The sequence below is a fragment of the Mastomys coucha genome, unplaced genomic scaffold (genome assembly GCF_008632895.1).
Source record: "Mastomys coucha isolate ucsf_1 unplaced genomic scaffold, UCSF_Mcou_1 pScaffold3, whole genome shotgun sequence".
Lineage (NCBI taxonomy): Eukaryota > Metazoa > Chordata > Mammalia > Rodentia > Muridae > Mastomys > Mastomys coucha.
In genome coordinates this window covers 44123193-44143190 of record NW_022196909.1, presented here as the reverse complement: position 1 = coordinate 44143190, position 19998 = coordinate 44123193, and the positions used below count along the sequence as shown (strand labels likewise).

The 19998-nt window shown below is 48.1% G+C and overlaps 1 protein-coding gene across 3 annotated transcripts in view; it reads left to right on the top strand.

The window, feature by feature from the left end:
* Ubash3a (ubiquitin associated and SH3 domain containing A) overlaps positions 1–10262 on the top strand; it is a 36865-nt gene extending 26603 nt beyond the window's left edge. Inside the window, exons 10-14 of one of the 3 annotated variants that reach the window (XM_031348151.1) lie at positions 3051–3143; positions 4848–4992; positions 5606–5712; positions 6892–7001; positions 9426–10262. In XM_031348151.1, the coding sequence (XP_031204011.1) occupies positions 3051–3143; positions 4848–4992; positions 5606–5712; positions 6892–7001; positions 9426–9563 (593 nt within the window). In that variant the 3' untranslated portion in view covers positions 9564–10262. The remainder of the gene's footprint in view (positions 1–3050; positions 3144–4847; positions 4993–5605; positions 5713–6891; positions 7002–9425) is intronic. The other 2 variants (XM_031348153.1, XM_031348154.1) reach the window with 2 other exon arrangements.
* Positions 10263–19998: the final 9736 nt, after the last annotated feature.

The window sequence follows — 19998 nt, the reverse complement described above, 5'->3', positions numbered from 1 at the left end:
GCAGGCAGGCAGGCAGGCAGGCATGATGCTGGAGCAGCAGCTGATAGCTTCCTTCCTGATCCACAGGCAGGAGATGGAGGGATACTGGGCCTGACATGAGCTTTTGAAACCTCAAAGCCCATCCCCAATGACACACCTCTTCCAACAAGGTCACATCTCCTCCAACAAGGCCACACCCACTCTAACAAGACCACACCCACTCCAACAAGACCACACCTACTCCTACAAGGCCACACCTTCTAATCCTTCCCAAACAGTTCTATTAATTGGAGACCAAATGTTTAAATATATTGGGGGGTGGGGGGTCATTCTCATTCAAATCACCACAAAGATGTTCGATCGATCGTTTACCCAGGGTTACACAGCTAGTGACCAAAAGTGAAGCAGTCTGATTCAGATTAGTAATACAAGAATAGAAATATAGGGAGAAGACACTGCAGGGAGAAGAAATAGCAATACTGTGTGCACCAAGAATGTCACTTTAAAAATTAAAACTGAGCCAGGGAGATAGCTCAATTGACCAAGTATTTGCCCGGTAAGCACATGGGCCTGGGTTTGATCCTCAGAATGTATGTGGAAAAGCTGGATATGGTGGCATGCCCTTATGTTCCCAGTGCTGAGGAAGCAGAGGCAGACTGCTCCCCAGGGCTCCCTGGCCACACAGGCTTGCCTACGAGGTGAACCCCAGGCCCGTAAGAAATGCCGTTTTAAATAAAAGGGTGAATGGCATTCCTGAGGATGACTTCTGAGTCTGACCTCTGACCTCCACACACAAGCATACATACACACCTGTATGTGTGCACACATGTACATACACAAACACACAGACACAGACACACATATGCAGAGACACAGAGACACACATACAGAGACACAGACACACAGACACACACACAGGTGCGCACGCGTACATTCACAGTCACAGATGCAGACACACACAGAGACACACATACATGCACAGACAGTCACAGTCACAGATACAGACACACTGACACACACAGAGACACACATACATGCACAGACACAGTCACAGGCACAGATGCAGATGCACACACAGATGTACATACATAGATACAGACACACACACAGTTTAAAGGCACAGCCCCTCACAGGTAATATTGTACTATGACTCGTGCCTTTGAGTTTATCACTGGGGAGTCTCCTTCTGTGACATCTAATTTGGGGAGCAGATGAGATGGTTATGATTCTCTGGTTTACATTATACAAATTCAGAAAGCTGAGCCTAAGGGGGCAAGCGGACATCCCAGGCCCTGGCTGGTTAGCTATAGCTGAGCCTAAGGGGGCAAGCGGACATCCCAGGCCCTGGCTGGTTAGCTACAGGAACCCACTAGCACCAGCTTTCCTGCTTCTCACCCTGCGTGAGCCGCAGGGTTTCACTGTCCACTCCCTGGGTGGGAGGCTGGGTTCACACTGTGGCTGTTTCAGGCTCCCAGTCAGACAACAGTTGGTTCTAGGGTTGGGATAGACCAGCTGTATGTAGCCCATTAGGGTTCCTCCTTCCTTAGGAGTTACAACACGCTCATGTGTCATGTGAGCCTGTATGTGTGACCCAGAAGTCCTTGTGTGGCCTAAATACGTACAGAGATGTTTGAATGGCTCTCAGTGTGTATACATGGGAGCATCCAGGGTTGGGCTGCATAGGTAACAAGTATCCCCCCACCCCCTGCGCACAGAAGACATGTTGGCACAGAGCCCAGCCTTACGTTAACTCGTTCTCAGTCACCTCATGGGATGCTGGGAGATTGGTGCCAGGATCCTTTGTGGGCAAAGAGTCCATAAGTATACGTGTACGTATACATACACAGTGTATAAACACATATTTTTCCCATAAATTTTGCATGAAATCTGTGTGTTTGGTACAGTCACAATTTTCTGATACTTTTTATTCCTATTGGTCAAAAAGCATTAGATATAGAGGCGTTGATTAAGGTCCTGTTTTGAGGTTAGTATTCCAACTTGCCCATAACTGAGGAACCCAAGCCTCCTGGCTTTCATATCAGGCACCTCTTGTGCCATGGGGTTTCCGTTGCCTCCAACGAGGCTTCTGGTATCACAGAGAAGACATGATTGGATTACAGCTTGTCCGCCTACAAGTCATGGCTAGCTTTAAAGTGGCCAACTAATTGGCCACAAAGGTACAGAGCCATGTGCCCGTTAAACTTACAGTGCAGATCTGACTTGAGTGGGGTATGGCGAGTTTTCAGTCCACAGAGTCACTTTTATCTGGCGCTCAGGCCTCCTTCCATACTCATTCAGATTATGAGCAGAACTCAGGACCTCAGGGATGCAGAACTGGGGTCTTCCCTGGCTGCTATTGGCTACTTTCCGCTTCTGAGGCTACACCCGTGCCGTGTAACGTGGGCTGCTCCATCTTTCAACACAGCTAAAGGGTATGGGTCACATGCCAAGTACGACCCTGTTACGGGAATTATTAAAAATGAGCTGGCATGTTCCCACGCTAGTGCCAGCACCGGCAGGCCACAGGGCTCCAGCCGGGTGATCTTTTTTTTTTTTTTTTTATAATTAACCAATCAGATTTATGTATCAATAAAATAGCAATGCACAAGAAGCCAATTCAATAATTTCAGAACCAACTGATAATGATAAAAGCTTTATCCCAATTACTCTAAGCTTATGATATAACTGTGGCTAGTTAAGGCCATGCTGGTTCACGTCTGCCGCCATCTTCCTTCTCCCTTTTCCCTCCTATGCTTTCTGGTTGTGCAACTCTTAGCTCCACCTCCCTTTTCCCTGTCCAATCACAGGCCTCCTGCCGCCCTAATGTGATTGGACAGGGAAAATGCTGCAACCCAACTCCCTTCAGTTTCCTCTCAGTCTTGCTCTGTGTCCAGCTGGGAGGAACCTCCACTGCTTACAGCTCATTGGCCCCTGGGCCACCACCTCCACCATACAATATAATAGTAATAGTTACAAGACCAATTGCTGGTCACAGTTGCAGGTTCCACCCTAACCTGAATGGGGATCCTGGGCTGATGCATGAAGAGAATTTCCTACCTGTTGTTTTCTAGGAGAAGCCCTGCTGGACAGCGGCGTCAGAGTCACTGCTGTCTTTGCATCTCCAGCCCTGCGCTGCGTGCAGACAGCCAAGCACATCCTGGAAGGTGAGAAGTTCAACAGGCCTCACCTTCCACCTTGATCTTGAGGGTACTCTCCATGGGGAGCAAAGAGGGTGTGGAGGTGAATGAGATGATGAACAAGGCGTGGCCAAACTAAGCCAAAAAAAAAAAAAAAAAAAAAAAAAAGCCAGTTAGAAGCCAGCCTCTGGGGTTAGGGATTTAGCTCAGTGGTAGAGCTCTTGCCTAGCAAGCGCAAGGCCCTGAGTTCAGTCCTCAGCTCTGAAGTGGGGAAAGTGGCTGGCAGAAATGAGCCATTAACATCCCAGAATGCTAGGGTTGTAGGACCGTAGGAGCTGGTGTCACATGGTCAACATCTGTCATCATACTTTGCCAAGTGGCTCAGTTCTGCTCGGTACTTGGGAATGGACCTTCACGAGCCTAGAGAGCTGGAGCTACTGAGGACCCATCTAGCTAGATCGATACACGACTTCCCAGGGCAGGGTCCAGTGCTGGAGGGGAGCTGTCCAGCATCTGTCAGGAAAGCCATTCACAGATCCTCTCAGCCACCCAAGACAGCAGAGCCATGTAGGTGGTCACACACCTACCTACATGTAGGTTCTGTCCACATGTAGAGGGGTCATGGAAGTGTCCATAGCAGGATACAGAAACCCTTTTTGTTCACTGCAGAACGAAGTTCCTGACCGAAGTCAGCACCCTGCCTGCCACCAGGGGGGACAGAGGCCCTGCCCCTAGTCTGAACTCCTCTTGCTTACACTTTTATCCCATTCACAGGTAGCCTTAATTGATGGGTCTTTTTGGTCAAGATATGAAATGCTTGGGGGGGGGGGTGAGCTGGGAATAATCAGAATGTTCCAAATGCTTCCTTCTCTACTCTTCACCCCCTCACTCCATCAGGACTCCCTGTCTCCATCACCGTATCATCCCATCGAAGGTGAAACTGTGGTGTGGATTAAGTGAGCTGTATATGGGGCTATAGTGAGACCCCAGGGTGAGCCCGCTGCCTACAGTATCCCCCCTAGCCAAGCAGCATAGCCCCTCCCAATGGGTAGCATGCTATCAGTCCTCGGAGTCCTCTAAAAGCCTGGTGGTTTGGGTCTTAGAGAAAGCAATGGTGTGCTTAAATCCCAGGATGATGTTTGCCAGGGAAGAGGCACATATGTGGAGGGTTTCCTTGGACTTGGTTGTAGGTTGATGGTTTGCTTTTCCATTTGTGTGATAAAAACACTAACCAAAGCCCACTGGGAAAGGAAGAGGCATAGTTGACTTACACTTTCACATTACTGTCCATCAGTCAAATAGGTTGTGGTAGGAACTCAAAGTGGGAAACCGGAAGCAGGAGCTGAAGCCATGGAGGGGTGCCACTTTCAGGCTTGCTCAGCCTGCTTTCTTATAGCATCTAGGATTGCACGCCCAGGTGGGACACCACCCATGGTGGCTTTGGCTCCTCCCACATCAGTAACTCATCAAGGATACAGGGGTAGTAGTGTATGCCTTTAATCTCAGCACTTGGGATGGCAGGGGCAGGCAGAGTTCAAGGACTCGGCAGAGTGAGTTCCAGGACAGCTAGAGACTTACCTGCAGACCAGTCTTCTCAGTTGAGATTCCTTCTTCCCATCGTGACTCCAGCTTGGGTCAAGGTGACAAAAGCACTACCTACCATGGTGGATCTAGCTATGAGGAAGCTTCTCTAGGGAGGAGTAACTCGCGCTTGTTTTCCATTGACCCAAGAACTCAAGCTGGAGAAGAAGCTGAAGATCAGAGTGGAGCCTGGGATCTTCGAGTGGATGAAGTGGGAAGCCAGCAAGGCCACGCTGACCTTTTTGACCTTGGAGGAGCTGAAAGAAGCAAACTTTAATGTTGACCTTGATTATAGGTATGTACCTTGCAAATCTCTGCCACCGAGGCTTCTCTGGTCCTTGTTAAAGAAGATCTATCTACCGAGGTAGAGCCCTGCCGTGGAGAGTAAGGTAGACTGAGCTGTGGATCTAGTGCCAGCAGGATCGAGACAGTGGGAAATGACTTGAGGGTTATGGTCTTGCTCAGCCAAACCAACAAGACTCGTGGTAAAGGTGGCTACAGTGAACGCACATCACCTAGAGATGAGGGAGGCTGGGGAACCTGACCATGTATGGAAGATGAGGGATTCCTGCTAAAACTGGCCTTGCAAGGATGGACACAGAGGGACCTCGCCCAGAAGAGGGTCCTGACTCTAGTTTGTGAAGGGGAATGTGTTTGTCCTTCCCCAGGGGTGACTATCTCCAGGTAGACTGAGATGTACAGCTTTCCTGTTATTCAGTCAGCCTCCATGTTAGTGTTACCACAGCCTTCTGCCAGTGTGAACACATCCAGGAGCCCCTGCTGGCCATGAACCCATGAGCTGTGCCTGGCAGGCTGTCCAGAGGATCATGGTCCCACTCGGCTCTGCCACGCTATTGTTAACCAGAAGGCTCCAGAACAACAGCCCGTGTCTCCCCATTCTCTTTCAGGCCAGCATTGCCCCGCTGCTCCCTCCTGCCAGCTGAGAGCTATGACCAGTATGTGGAGAGATGCGCTGTGAGCATGGGACAGATCATCAATACATGCCTGCAGGACAGTGAGTGTCCCACAGGCTTGAGGAGGACAGCCTCTGGCTTCCCTGGGATGGGATTGGCTGATTCTGGGCTGTTAGTGTCCCCATCTCCCAACCCCCATACTGTGGCCAAGACATTACGTCACCTCCACCATGACAGGGAGTAGATATACACACATACTCCATATAACCCAGGTATCTTAGTTAGGGTCTTACTGCTGTGAACAGACACCATGACCAAGGCAAGTCTTATAAGGGCAACATTTAGTTGAGGCTGGCTTACTGGTTCAGAGCGTCAGTCCATTATCATCAAGACTGGAACATGGTGGCATCCAGGCAGGCATGGTGCAGGAGGAGCTGAGAGTTCTACATCTTCATCTGAAGACCACTAGGAGAAGACTGGCTTCCAGGGAGCTAGGATGAGGGTCTTAAACCCCAAGCCCACAGTGACACACCTACTCCAACAAGGCCACACCCACCACAACAAGGCCACACCCACCACAACAAGGTCACACCCACTACAACAAGTCTACAACTCCTAATAGTGCCACTCCCTGGGCCAAGCATATACAAACCATCACACCAGGCTTTCATGCTCTGGTGCTGAGCATAGATGGACCTAGAACATCAGGGTCTTCCCCAACTATGGGAACAAGTGAAGCCCGGAATGACAGAAGGACAGGATAGCCAATGCCTGAGGGAAGGGAGACTGAGCCACAGCCCATCCACCCTAACCATGAGCCACGCTCCCAGCTTTGCTTTGTCCAGCATGAGGCACACACCGAGGTGCTGGATCCCATCCCACTCTCCAGCTGTCTGGAGCCCATCATGTCACCTGAGGCGGCTCCCCAAGTCCTTATCTAAAGCAGATGGCATCTCAGGCTCACAGTGATAAGCCAGATAAAGTGATTGGCTCGGACCTGGGTAGCAGCCATCGTGCACCCCACCCATGGCTGACAGGACTTAGGCAGCGAGCCACAAAAGGAGACTCAGATCATCCTCATACCACCCTAGCCCCAGGCCCCACGTCACAAGGTGGTGTGCTCTAAATCATGGCAAAAGACTGGGTCTTCCTATCCAGGCGACTTCCCACCCCACCACCTCCCAGGGGCATGGCAGCTGGACCTGTAAGACTTGGAAGAGGCTTATATGTTGCAAAGTGCTCTGTGGGCCTGCTCTGACCTTGGGGTGTCTTGTCTACAGTGGGCATCACCCTCATCGTGAGCCACAGCTCAGCGCTCGACTCCTGCACAAGGCCACTTCTTGGGCTTCCACCCAGAGAATGCGGGGATTTTGCCCAACTGGTAAGAAAGGTATGTATCCCTCTTACACCTCTGATTTTCTTTTTTAAAGATTTATTTACTGTTATATGTAAGTACACTGTAGCTGTCTTCAGACACCCCAGAAGAGGGCGTCAGATCTCATTATGGATGTTTATGAGCCACCATGTGGTTGCTGGGATTTGAACTCAGGACCTTCAGAAGAGCAGTCGGTGCTCTTAACCACTGAGCCATCTCTCCAGCCCGCTCTTATGCCTCTTTAACCTCCAAGTTAAGTAGGCACAGAGTCAAGGCACTCTTTATAGAATGACAAGTGTCCATGAAACCCAGGGCTGCTAGGACTATGTGAATGTACCTACCTGCTCCCATGGGGGGGGGGGGCATACCTGCAGGAGCTGTGGGATAAGCCTGTCACCCTAACACCCGAGTGGCAGTCTCTCCGGTTCTTTGCAGCCAGCGACGTCAAGAAGTTTCAGGCTTTGTTCAGAGCTAGCCCATCCCCTGGAGCTCGAACAGCACAACAAAAGGTCCTTCGAGGAGTCAGGAGTCACTGTTTAAGTAAGAGGAGAAGGCTAGACCCTGTGTTGTCCTGCCTTCCTCTGGGGGAGTCGGGAGGGGGCTGGGAGAGGTGATGACAGATGGAAGGAAGCTTCGCCCCCTCACCTCCTGAGTCACCTCTCAAGGGACAAACGGGAACCTCACTGTAGCTATTTGCAGCATGACCAGGTGCTGGGCCAGTATTGTGAAAGCCTATAATGGCAAGCTGGTGGCAAGCGTGCCTTGGTGGCACTTTGGGTGGCCTGTTGAACATACTCCAGCAGAGCAGAGAGGGAGGTGGCCAGGCCATGAATTAGTCATCTTAGACCAGCCCTTTCTCCCCTGGTGACCAGTGCAGGGCTAGGCTCATCTATTCTCCCTCTCTCTCTCTCTCTCTCTCTCTCTCTCTCCCTACCCCCCCCCCCTCACACACACACATCAAGTTAATTAACCAGTAATCCTACCCCTCTATTGGTATAGATAGGAGCCAGGCATGGTAGAGCATGCCTGCTGTAATTGCAGCTACTGGGAGGCTGAGGCAGGATGACCACATGAGCTCATGAGTTATAGGGTTCCCGAAGCATAGGGAACCCCAGTTCAATAGAAGAAAGGAAGGAAGAGAGGAGGAAAGGGGAAGAGGAAGATGAGAACATGGACAAGAGAAAAAAATGATTCCTATAAATTCTAAGCTCCAGAACTTTCTTTCTTTTTGTTTTTTGTTTTTTTAAGATTTATTTTATTTATATGAGTACACTGTAGCTGTCTTCAGATACTCCGGAAGAGGGTGTCAGATCTCATTATGGATGGTTGTGAGCCGCCATGTGGTTGCTGGGATTTGAACTCAGGACCTTTGGAAGAGCAGTCAGTGCTTTTTAAACCACTGAGCCATCTCTCCAGCCAGAACTTTCTTATGCTGACCACTTAGAGTCTACATCCACCCCACCCCAAATGAAACAGCCTGCACACCAGAAGTGTATCCAAGGGCTCTGCCGAGAGCTGGTTGAAAGGATTGGTCCTTCCTATCAGGACCAGCATGCAGGACTCTGAGTAGTCAAGGCTCTCCACCGACCAGCCTACTACACCCTCCTGGCAGTCCCTGTCTGCAGATAGGATGCCTTTTTTCCACGAGTCAGCGATAGCGTCTGCTCAGAGTCCCCTCTGCCTCTTGGGATGTTTGCAAATTTTGTCTGACCAAAGAATTCCTAGACATTAAAAAGAAGGTGAGACGGCACGGGTAAGAAAGGCATGCAGACAGAAAAGCCTCAACTCAAGAATCCAGCCGGCAGGTCCTTTACAAATGAAGGCACTGAAGCCCAATGTTTCACCTTGGGCTTTGTTCTGTAGTCTAAAACCGCAATCCTGAACTTTTCTGTGCTGCTGAGTCACAGATAAGATAATTTGTAGCTAGTTGGCAGGGTCTCCTACCCCCGCCAATAGGTCTGTGGGCCTGGTAATTCTATGGGAAAGGAGGCCTGACCCACAGCTCCCAGAATGCTTAGTCGTCCCACTCCAAGTTGTAACCAATGTCTAGGTAACAATGTAACCCATTGTTGGGAAGGTTGATCAGAAAGTAACAAGATAGGTGCTGGCATAGCTTCCCTGGCTTCCTGGCAGCCTGGGACCTTCAGGTCCCCTCCATGACCTAGAGACACATTTTCAGTGGGTTTAAAAAGTGCTCCAACGCTGGGCGATGGTGGCACATGCCTTTAATCCCAGCACTTGGAAGGCAGAGGCAGGAGGATTTCTGAGTTAGAGGCCAGCCTGGTCTACAGAGTGAGTTCCAGGACAGCCAGGGCTATACAGAGAACTCTGTCTCAAAAAACAAAAAACAAAAAAACCAAAAACAACAAGAAAAAAGAAGTGCTCTAACATGAATTGACCTGTAACAGAGTATTATAAACCTGCAAACCCCTCTTCCAGATTCCGTCTCTGGGAATGTGCTTCTGTGAAGAAAACAGAGAGGATGGAAAGTGGGACCTGGTGAATCCGCCGGTAAAGACGCTGACGCACGGGGCCAACTCGGTCTTTAACTGGAGAAACTGGATCTCAAGCAACTGAGGCAGCTCAGGCTTCTCAGGGAGAGGCGACAGACACTGCCCTATCTAGGCCAAGACATGAGGGGCTGTGATGTTGATTACAAAGACATCCTAGTCCCTCGCCTCGTGTGACAGGGGAAAAGAGCAAAACACACGTGCTACTCAAGGGGAATTAGTCATGGCTCATACCTTCATCACTGCCAGCTGTGGATCTGCTGTCCTGCCAGCCGCTGCAGAGGCCAGAGCAGAGATCTGGATTAGGAAACCCCATTGCAACATGCGCGCTAGGTTGGAGAGAACAGAAGAACTGCCTCATTTCCAGGAACTAAAGACTCCCCACAGTTGGAGATGCCACCTGTCTATTTTGTACGTTCTTAGGAGCCCCTCCTTCTCGCTATAGCAATCACTCTTTAGCCAGGGTCACACCCGCTGAAAAAGGAGCAATGGTCAATAAAAAAAAAAGCAGCCGGCCCACCAGATCAAAACCAGGACAGCGGCTGCTACCAGCACGCGTGTAGGGGGTTCCTTGCTGTGGCCCGGACACAGAGCTGGAGACAGTGATGCTCAAAAGCGGTGCACATAGACAAAGTGTGTGGTTCTGGAGTCAACATGGGCTGTGCTCCTGTGCAGATTCTTCCGCAGCCATTTCCAGAACCCAGAGGCCTCTCTCCTTCCCAACATCATATTTATTATATTATATTCCTGGCATCTATTATATTATGATTCTATTCAAATCAATCAGTTTGGGGGAAGTTCTAAGGCACGGTCACATAGCCCCTACCTTGAGCCTCCGGCCTCCCCGTCTCACAAAGACGCTATGACAAATTGTGCTCCGTTGCCTAGAATCTTCTCCCATCTTAAGATCCTCGGCAACTGAGCCTTAGCCAAAGTCTCTCAGCCACAGGGGTCACCTGTTCATGGTCACAGAAATTAGAATGTGTCCAGCCTACCTCAGCCTCTGTCCTTCCAAGCACATCATGGCTCTTGTACAAGGGTCTAGACAGAAAGATCTGAGCCCTCCTACACACAATTTGTGTGGGTCATTTCCCGGCTTCTTCTTTTCTCTCTTCTCCACAAGCAGGGAGGGACGGGGGCTTTGTGAGTGGAAGGAGTGAGTCCCTTGCCTTAATAGGAAGGGGTGTCAGCACAGCGGGGAAAGCTGTTCCTGAGGTATGGATTAAGAGTGTGTGTGTGTGTATGAGCACTATATGTAAACTCAGTAGGAGCTCTGGCTTGGGAATTGTTGATTTGTACATCACCCTACAGAGGCCATCCCCAAAGCCCATGAACTAGTGGCTGATACTGCACAAGTGGATTATACTCCAGTCATCCCCACACCATGCTTCTTCTAAAAAGGGGGGTGGGGGATTGTTCTTCTTTGCCAGCCCCCCTGTTCCAAAATTCTGGTTACTTTTTATTGTTGTGCTCTGGGCTACAGCCGAAGACAGAAGGACCTGGAATGGAGGAGGGAGGAGGAGGGCAAGGAGGGAGGAAGGGAGAGATTAGGAGAGGGAATCTTTTTGATACTCTTTTTCCTTCCTCTCCCAGGGGTGGCCCTTGATGTTTCTGACCCCTGTTGGCAACATCTGGAAGGACACTGCCCTGGCCCACCTCCCAACCCACAGGCTTTGATCTTTTCACTTGAGTTTTTTAAAATAGGATTCCTATTGACACATATCCTAGGCAGAGCTGTGTTCTTTCAAGTTCAGCCAGGAGTTCTGCAGGGTTCAGAAGTGCAAACAAAGACAAATAATCCTATCAGTGCATGAGAGTGCATCAGTGCACTCTCCCACCCACCCTAGTCCCTAGGGAAGTGTGGGAAGCAACTTGGGGGCTGGGCCACCTGAAAAGCTATTGAATGTCACCGCTGTGGGCTGAATCAGTTCATCTGTCACACAGAAGTCTTGATCCTGGTACTTCAGTGTGAGACTGGATTTGGAGATAGGATTGTTAAAAAAAAGATAGGATGTCTCACACGCAGAGAGAGACAGAGACAGAGAATATATGTAAGCACTCTATGTGTGCACAGGCTACAGGGAAGATGTGGCTGTCAGACACTATCCACCTTTACATAGTATCTTAGCTTCATTTCTATTGCCGTGACAAAACATGATGACCAAGGCAGTTTTGAAAGTATTTAATTGGGCATGCAGTTTCAGAGGGCTAGAGTCCATGATGGTAGAGCGAAGGCATCACAGCAGGGACAGTTGAAAGCTCACATCTCCGATCCACCCACAGTGACACACCTCTTCAATCTCCTAGGACCTCCCAAATAGCTACACAAACTGCGGACCAAATGTTCAAACATATGAGCCTACCAGGGTCAGGATTGGGGGGTGGGGGGGTGGGGAGGGATCCTCATTCAAACCGCTACATTTAGTGTGGTGGTTGGAATACGCTTGGCCCAGGGAGTAGCACTATTAGGAGGTGTGGCCTTGTTGGAGTGAGTGTGTCCTTGTTGGAGGAAGTGCATCACTGTGGGGGTGGGCAATGAGACCCTCCTCCTAGCCACATGAGAGCCAGTCTTCTCCTAGCTGCTTTTGGAACAAGAAGTAGAACTCTCAGCGCCTCCAGCACCATATCTGCCTAGGCATTGCCATGATCCTACCTTGATGATAGTGGACTGAACCTCTGAGCCTGTAAGCCAGCCCCAATTAAATGTTGTCCTTTATAAGAGTTGTCTTGGTCATGGTGTCTCTTCCCAGCAATGAATCCCTAACTAAGACACTTAGATTCTGGATATTAAAGTCAGGTGGCCAGCCTTGGGCACCAAGCATCTTTACCTTCTGAGCCATCTTGCTAGCCTGGAGTCAGGACCTTGAAAAAGATACCTGAGTTAAATGAGGTCGTCAGGATGGGTCCAATCCAACCTGACTGTCCTTATATGAAAAGGAAGTCAAGACAGAAACACAGACACATTTTAGTGATTTGAATAAAAATGGCCCTCATAGCTTCATACATTTGAACGTTTGGTCATCTGGTAGCAGCACTATTCAAGAGGGATTAGGAGGTGTGGCCTTGTTGGAGTAGGTGTGACCCTGGGTATGGGCTTTAGGGTTTCAGAAGCTGAAGCCAGGCCCAGTGGCTTTCTCTCTTCCTGCTGCCTTCGGATCCAGACGTAGAACTCTCCAGCACCCTGTCTGCCTGGATGCCGCCTTGAGGATAATAGACTAAACTCTGAAACTGTAAGCAAGTCCTGCTTAAAGGCTTTCTTTAAAAAAAAAAAAATTGCCACAATCATGGTGTCCCTTCACAGCAGTAGAACACTGACTAAAACAAACATAGAGGCAAGCCTGTGAAGAGGTATCAGGAGACACCTTCTGCAAGTCAAAGAGGAGCCTCAGAAGGAAGTAGGCTGGGTGGCACCTCCAATGGCAGATTTCCTTTTGATTAAGCATCTAGTCCAAGTATATTGTTTGGCAGCCATGAATAACTACTACAGTACGTGCAAGACCACCCAAACTCTCCCACTCAGGAGCTGGACACCAGGCAGGTTACGCAGCTCTATATGAAGTGCTGACGGCGGGACCTTGTCTACACAGAGTGCATGTTGCATTAAGCATCAAAACTACTGCAGAAACGATCCGCACTGCGTGGAGGATACATGCCAGTTGTAAGCAAAGATGACTCCATTCTTTGTAAAGCTTTTGTGCATCCCAAGATCTTGGTTTCTACAAGGATCTAGGAGCCCATCCATGGGGAATCCCAGGAAGTGGTTACAGAGGGTACAGAACAGACTCAAGAGTCAGGGAAACATGTAGGGCTCCTGGATGGACCAAAGGTTAGTCTGAGAATAGGAAGTTGTTGTATCTGACCATATGGTCTTCTACTATCACTAAGAATAGACCTGTCAACGACAGATATCTCTGAGTCAAGCTCAGAAGCCCAGGGCCTGGCCCTCACCCACACCTGTTGATCCTCTGTGCTCCACTTCGTTGTCTGTGAGATGGGCGAAAATCAGAAGCTTCTTTGTGGGTGGGTGAGTGGTGATCAGCCCACCTAGGGATGGATCTCTCTTCTCCAACTGCAGAAACGGTTCTGTTACCGTTCGTGTGGCAGCTGGATTAGCCAGAGCTTTCTAGAGTGCTTCTCGGCCCTGGGGACAGGTGTGTCAAGTCTAGCATGACCAACCCAATGCCAGCACGCAGTATCACCTCCCTGGAGAGAGATGGCTATCACTGCCTGGGATTTGAGAAAATTGACTAAAATAGATTTTTTTTTCCATATCCTGGAATGAATGCAAGAAAACTGTATTAATGAGAACATAAAATAGCAATTTTGTTGGAGTCAGAAATTCAGGGTATTTTTAAAAGAAAGGAAGGAAGGAAGGAAGGAAGGAAGGAAGGAAGGAAGAAAAGAAAAGACATTCAGAAATGACTCCTGAAAAGACACAGACCCCAAGAATGGCTTTTATGGACTCTAGTTTCCTGGCGGAATTTGATGATATATAGAAATGAAAATCTCATTAAGGAATCCATTATTTTGGAGACAGAAAGTTAAAAAAAAATAAATAAAGTGAGATCAGGTGCCACATTTGCAGCATGGACCTGTTTTCCTACCACAGGTCACTGAAACATGGTCCCCAAACATGGGCGAATTGCTGAGACAGACAACAGTCAACGCACCATGGCAGCTTCTGATGGGAAGGGAGTCCTACGCTTCCTGCGGCTTCCTCCTGGAACGTGAGCAGATGGAACCACCACTTGGGCAAAGGGGACCCAGGAGCTGTCCCTGGAGCTCACCACTATGGTAAGGCATACACTGCCTGTAGCTCCCCCAACAAGCAAGGCATTCAGTGAGGTAGCAGGCTGTACCTCCGTTCCATCTACCCACAGGCCCAGGCCACCCAGTGATGTGATGAAAAAGATCCCATATAAATGTCTGACATTAACAGAGGGGTGACTGTGATGATGCATACACGGCAGAACCCCTAAGGCTTGGAAGAATGCCCTGGAAAAGACAACCTGGAAAGGGTGTCATTTCCTGTCCTTTCCTGGGCTTGAGGAGCTTGTTGGAGAATGTGCTTGCCACTCCAGGGAAATAACCACGCCTACAGCCTCCTCTGAGGCAGAGCTGGCCCCAGTCTACAAGAAACAGGTGGGCTGAGACTGGCCAGGCAAAATGCAGATGTAGGACATTTCTGCACGGCATGAAACCTGGGGATGTGGCATCTCTCCCCAAATGGCCACAGCTAGGCGATTATCAGTCAGACCAGGTAGAGTCCCACCACAGTGCTCAACATGATCAGGAATAACCGAAGATGGCAGCAACCAGCCCAGACCTAGGGAGAGGCACCCCGACTCCTGGAACACACTTCTTCCCTGCTAAGGACGCTTAGCAATATGTCACTAAAGAGAAGGGCTGAGGCTTTGCTACTGAAACAAAATGGCAGGTAAAAGGCCAAGAAACTGACGACTGGCACAAGCTCTTATCTTAAGGATAAAATCGTCCCGAAGCAAAGTATACTTTAAGCCTGTCATGTGCAGCATGCATGAATACAAGCAAGTACATAACCCAAGTCAGCTTAAGACACGAATGTCAAGCTGCTCTTCAAATAACTACCCAGTCTAGAAAACACAGGCAATGGCAACAAAGTCTCCAACAGGTTTCAAAGTGATACAATGTAGCACCAAGTATCAAAGCAGAAACACCGCAGGGCGGTGGTGGCGCACACCTTTAGTTCCCCGCACTTGGGAGGCAGAGGCAGGCGGATTTCTGAATTCGAGGCCAGCCTGGTCTACAGAGTGAGTTTCAGGACATTGAGGACTACACAGAGAAACCCTGTCTTGAAAAAAAAATTTAAAAAAACAAACAAAAAACAAAACAAAAACAAAAACCGCAGCAACACCAGGCAGAAACTTTAGCTCTGGGGCAAAGAAAGCCAATGGGGACCTTCTCCTCCATAGAAAGGATATATGATACAAGCCCCTGTAATCCACAGGGTACACTATTACAGGTTCACTCTGCCTTAAAGCAAATGCTGTAATAAAGTGAACCACACACTGGTCTCCCGGTGAGCATAAAAGTTAAGCCACAGTGCTCTGTACGTGTGTGGTAGGGGAAGGTTTTAAAATACAATGTATAGACCTTAACTTAAAATATTGCTGAAAAGGAAACCTATAATAACCATCTTAGCTATTGGGACAATGGTGTGGGTAGATTCTAATGGATTTGCCTGTTGTTAGATTGACACAAACTGAGAGGGGTTAAGAAAGAAAAAAGAAACAAACAAACAAACAAAGGAACAAAGAAACAAAGATCCATAAAGAAAAATCCACATCAATGTTCTGTGGGCAGGGATAAAGCAAAGAAAACAAGGTATGTTCCTTGCTGCCGTTTCCTTTCTGTTGCTGTGAGAAAACACCTAACCCTTGGTGGTTTGGATTCTGAAATATGTGTCCAAATCCCGTTCTGTTCTCTGCCCTTGTTCAGATACTTAACATTTTTTAGATCCTCACATTCCACACCGATGCCCCCTCCCATTCTTCTGTGATCTAGTAATGTAAGCCCTTACTGTACCACACACACTGGAAGGTTTGAAATTCCACCCCTACAGGCTCTGAGTTTGAACACTTGGCCCCAGCTGGTGGTCTGGTAGCTCCACCTCCGGGGGGAGGGGGGGAGAGAAAATGCTATTGGACTTTCACTTCCGGGTCACAGTCCATCACTGAAGGAAGTCCGGACAGGAACTGGAGGCAGAAACCTGGAAAACCGCTGCTTGCTGGCTCACTCTCAAGCTCATGCGTACTCAGCTTTCTGATACAGCCCAGGAACAGCTGCCCATGATGGTACCAGCCACCATGGGCTGGACCCTCTTGCATCCGTCAGTAATCAAGACATCCTCCACCCAAGACACAACCAGATTGTTCGGCGTTTGATTTGTGCTTAGGTAGGGATTCGCTTGTCCGCTGCTGGTCCCTGCCAACAGTTGGTTTTTTGTCGGGTCAATAAAGAGTCTTGAAAAAAAATAAAATAATAAAATAAAGAGTCAGCGGCCAATGGCTGGGCAGGGAGACAGAGGCGAGACTTTCAGGATCCCCGGGCAAGAAATGCTGAGGCAAGAAGGGGCTGGATCGCCATGATGGGGAAGCAGTGTTATCAGACTGAAGAGCCTGATAACAGGTAAGAATCCAGGTACATGGTCCCAGGGTCTGGGGTAGTAGAGATGAAATACAGATTTAGCAAGTATAATCCAGGAATATTGGAGGGGAAAATTGGGTTAGCCACGTGGAGGTAGAGAGGAGCCCAGCTGTTGCACTGTTAAGGCATAATAAAAAATTAAGCTGGTGTGTCTTTCATTTGTGAATCCAGAGCTCTTGGGCAGGTGCAGAGGCTCACGCACCCCCCGGGAGCATAGAGCGGCCTATAAATATTTACTGCAACACCCGATGACATCAGTTACTCAACTAAGACACTTTCTTCGTGTGATTCTAGGCGGTGTCAAGTGGACAGTTAATGCTAAGCAGGGCATCCCTTAGGGTCTTCAAAAAAATGGGCAAGAGGCAACAATCGAAACTTAAACCCTGCAACCGCCTGTAGGAAAATCTGCAGTTATTTTTCATGGGTTCTAATATCGCTCAGTAGTCACTAAAAACAGAAAGAAAGAAAAGACAATAAATACATGAAAGACCTGACAGCACTACCAATCAATTTGACTTAATCCATATTTATGGAAGGCCTCACCACACAGTGGGATAGAATTTATTTTCTTTTCCAGTACAGCATGGCCCTTTTCGTCAAAAGGACCACAGTCTAGGCTACAAAGCAAATTGTAATAAAGGTAAAAGTATTTGACTGGCAAAGTATACATTTTCTGTCCATAAAAGAACTAGATTAGAGGGCTGGTGAGATGGCTCAGCAGTTAAGAGCACTGACTGCTCTTCCGAAGGTCCTGAGTTCAAGTCCCAGCAACCACATGGTGGCTCACAACCATCCGTAATGAGATCTGACACCCTCTTCTGGGGTGTCTGAAGACCGCTACAGTGTACTTACACATAGTAATTAAAAAAAAAAAAAAAAGAACTAGATTAGAAAAGATGACAGAAAACATAAGAAGAAAAATCCACATATTTGTAAACTAATCACGCACCTGGATCCAAGGCAAAGCCAAAAAGGGCAAAATGGGCCAGGCAGGATGGATCTGCCCTGGGAGGTGTGTGCCAAAAAGCCTAAAAGCCTGAGTCTGAGCCTCAGAACCCACCTGGCGGAAGGAGAGACATAAGTTGTCCTCTGACCTCCAAGTGCATGCCATGCGTGCACACGCACATTTGCTTGCACACACACACACACCATAATTTTATTAATCTGAGAAATTTTTTTGCACTCTTCAAGAGTGGGAATCCAACCTATCAGAACCATTACTGCAAGATTAGAGAGAAACAAATACCACATTGAAAGTAACTACTAGGGGCTGGTGAGATGGTTCAGTGGGTAAGAGCACCGTCTGCTCTTCTGAAGGTCATGAGTTCAAATCCCAGCAACCACATGGTGGCTCACAACCACTCGTAATGAGATCTGATGCCCTCTTCTGGTGTCTGAAGACATCTACAATGTACTCATTTATAATAATAAATAAATCTTTAACCACAGTGTACTTACATATAATAATAAGTAGATCTTTTTTTTTTTAAAAAAAGTCATTACTGGAAGAAAAAAAAACCTAAAATACATGGCCTGTGAAGGCATGATAAAAAAAATTTAAGCTAAAATCATCCTAACTATGAATAATAAGCAAAATATAGTGACTCCATAAGGGTCCAAAAATTGCTGAAGGAGGACTCCAGACTCAGATAGTATGCAAAAAAAAAAAAAAAAAAAAAAAAAACAAAGAATGTTTATTCTGCAGAGAAACAGCTAGCTTGCAAGGGTTACCATTGTTTCCAAATGGCAGCCCCTACAGAGACACTCGAGTTCCTTTTATAACAGGATTGCTTAATTGCTTCTGAGATAACATCCGACTTCTAAAATTTAGAGCACATTTCAAAGGGTTACAGAAACCATTAACGGAAAGTTGTAAAGAAGATATACACCAGGGGACCACAGGTGCAAAAACAGGAGGTAAGATATTGACCGAGTTTGTCTAAACAAAACTTCAAGGACAGGTTAGTTACACTCTTAAACTTTCCCTGAGTAACAAATGATGAGTTAAGCCAGATAATTGCTCCGAGTATGTATGCACATAGGCATTCTCTGCTATAACCTCTTATTCACTTTATGACTGATTTTATGTGCAGAACTGCAGTGAGGTTTTTTGTTTGTTTGTTTGTTTGTTTTACCGTGTGAACACACATCTGGGAGTCTACAAGTACTGAGAAGAAAGAGCAGAGATAAGTCCCTCCCCTTTTCTCCCCAGACTTCAACTTAAAGAAGTGCAGTTCCTCGCTGAGGCTTTACCTAGCCTCCCACTGCTGCGTCACTCTGAGGGGCTGACTGGAGGCTGTAGAAGCAAGCCAGCCTTAAAACCACTAGGTCAGGATCAGCTGCAGAAATGCGGAAGCATAGATAGATCGCAAATGCTCTAAATGGTCCGTGGCTTAGTTTCTGAATGGGACATGAAAAATGAACTCCTCAACTCAATATGAGCAAAAGAAAGGAATTCTTCAAGACCGGAGCAGAAATCAATGCAAACGAAAACAGAAAAAAAGAACAGGCAGTGGTAGCGCATGCCTTTAATCCCAGCACTTGGGAGGCAGAGACAGGCAGATCTTGGTGAGTTCAAAACCACCCTGGTCGGGGCTGGAGAGATGGCTCAGTGAGCATCCACGTGGTGGCTCACAATCATCCATAATGAGAACTCGCGCCCTCTTCTGGTGCATCTGAAGACAGCTACAGTGTACTTTCATATAATAAACAAATTAATTAAAATTAAAAAACAAAAAACAAAAAAAACACCCTGGACTACAGAGTTCCAGGACAGCCAGGACTACACAGAGGAAACCCTGTCTAGAAAACAAAACAAGCAACACAATAAACAACAACAAAAAGGAAAACAGAAGAAAATATTAAAACAACACACAGGCTGGTGCTTTTCAAAAGAATCAATTAAACTGAGAGACTCCCAGTCAGACTAACCAGAGCAGAAGAGAGACAGCCCCGAATCATCAGAAACAGCGAGGGGCATTGCTGTGGACTGGGCAAGTATGAACTATCACACCCAACAGAAACCTTTATCCAACAAAGCAGCTTTCGAGTGTGACAGACAGTCCCCTAAGGACACTGCCAACCATGGTCACAGAGGAAAATAACTGGAGGTCAGGTGTGCACCACACGCCTGCCAGTCGAGGCGTTAAGAGGCAGAGAGGCATGAGGGGCAGCCAGGCTGTCTACACAATTCAGAGTGAGGGCTGCACAGTGAGTCCCTGCCACCAAGAAGAAAAGAAAGAAGGAAGGTGGGAGGCAAAGGAGGGGGAAGGCGAGGGGAGGGGAGAACAGAAGTGAGGGGAGGGGAGGAGAGGGGG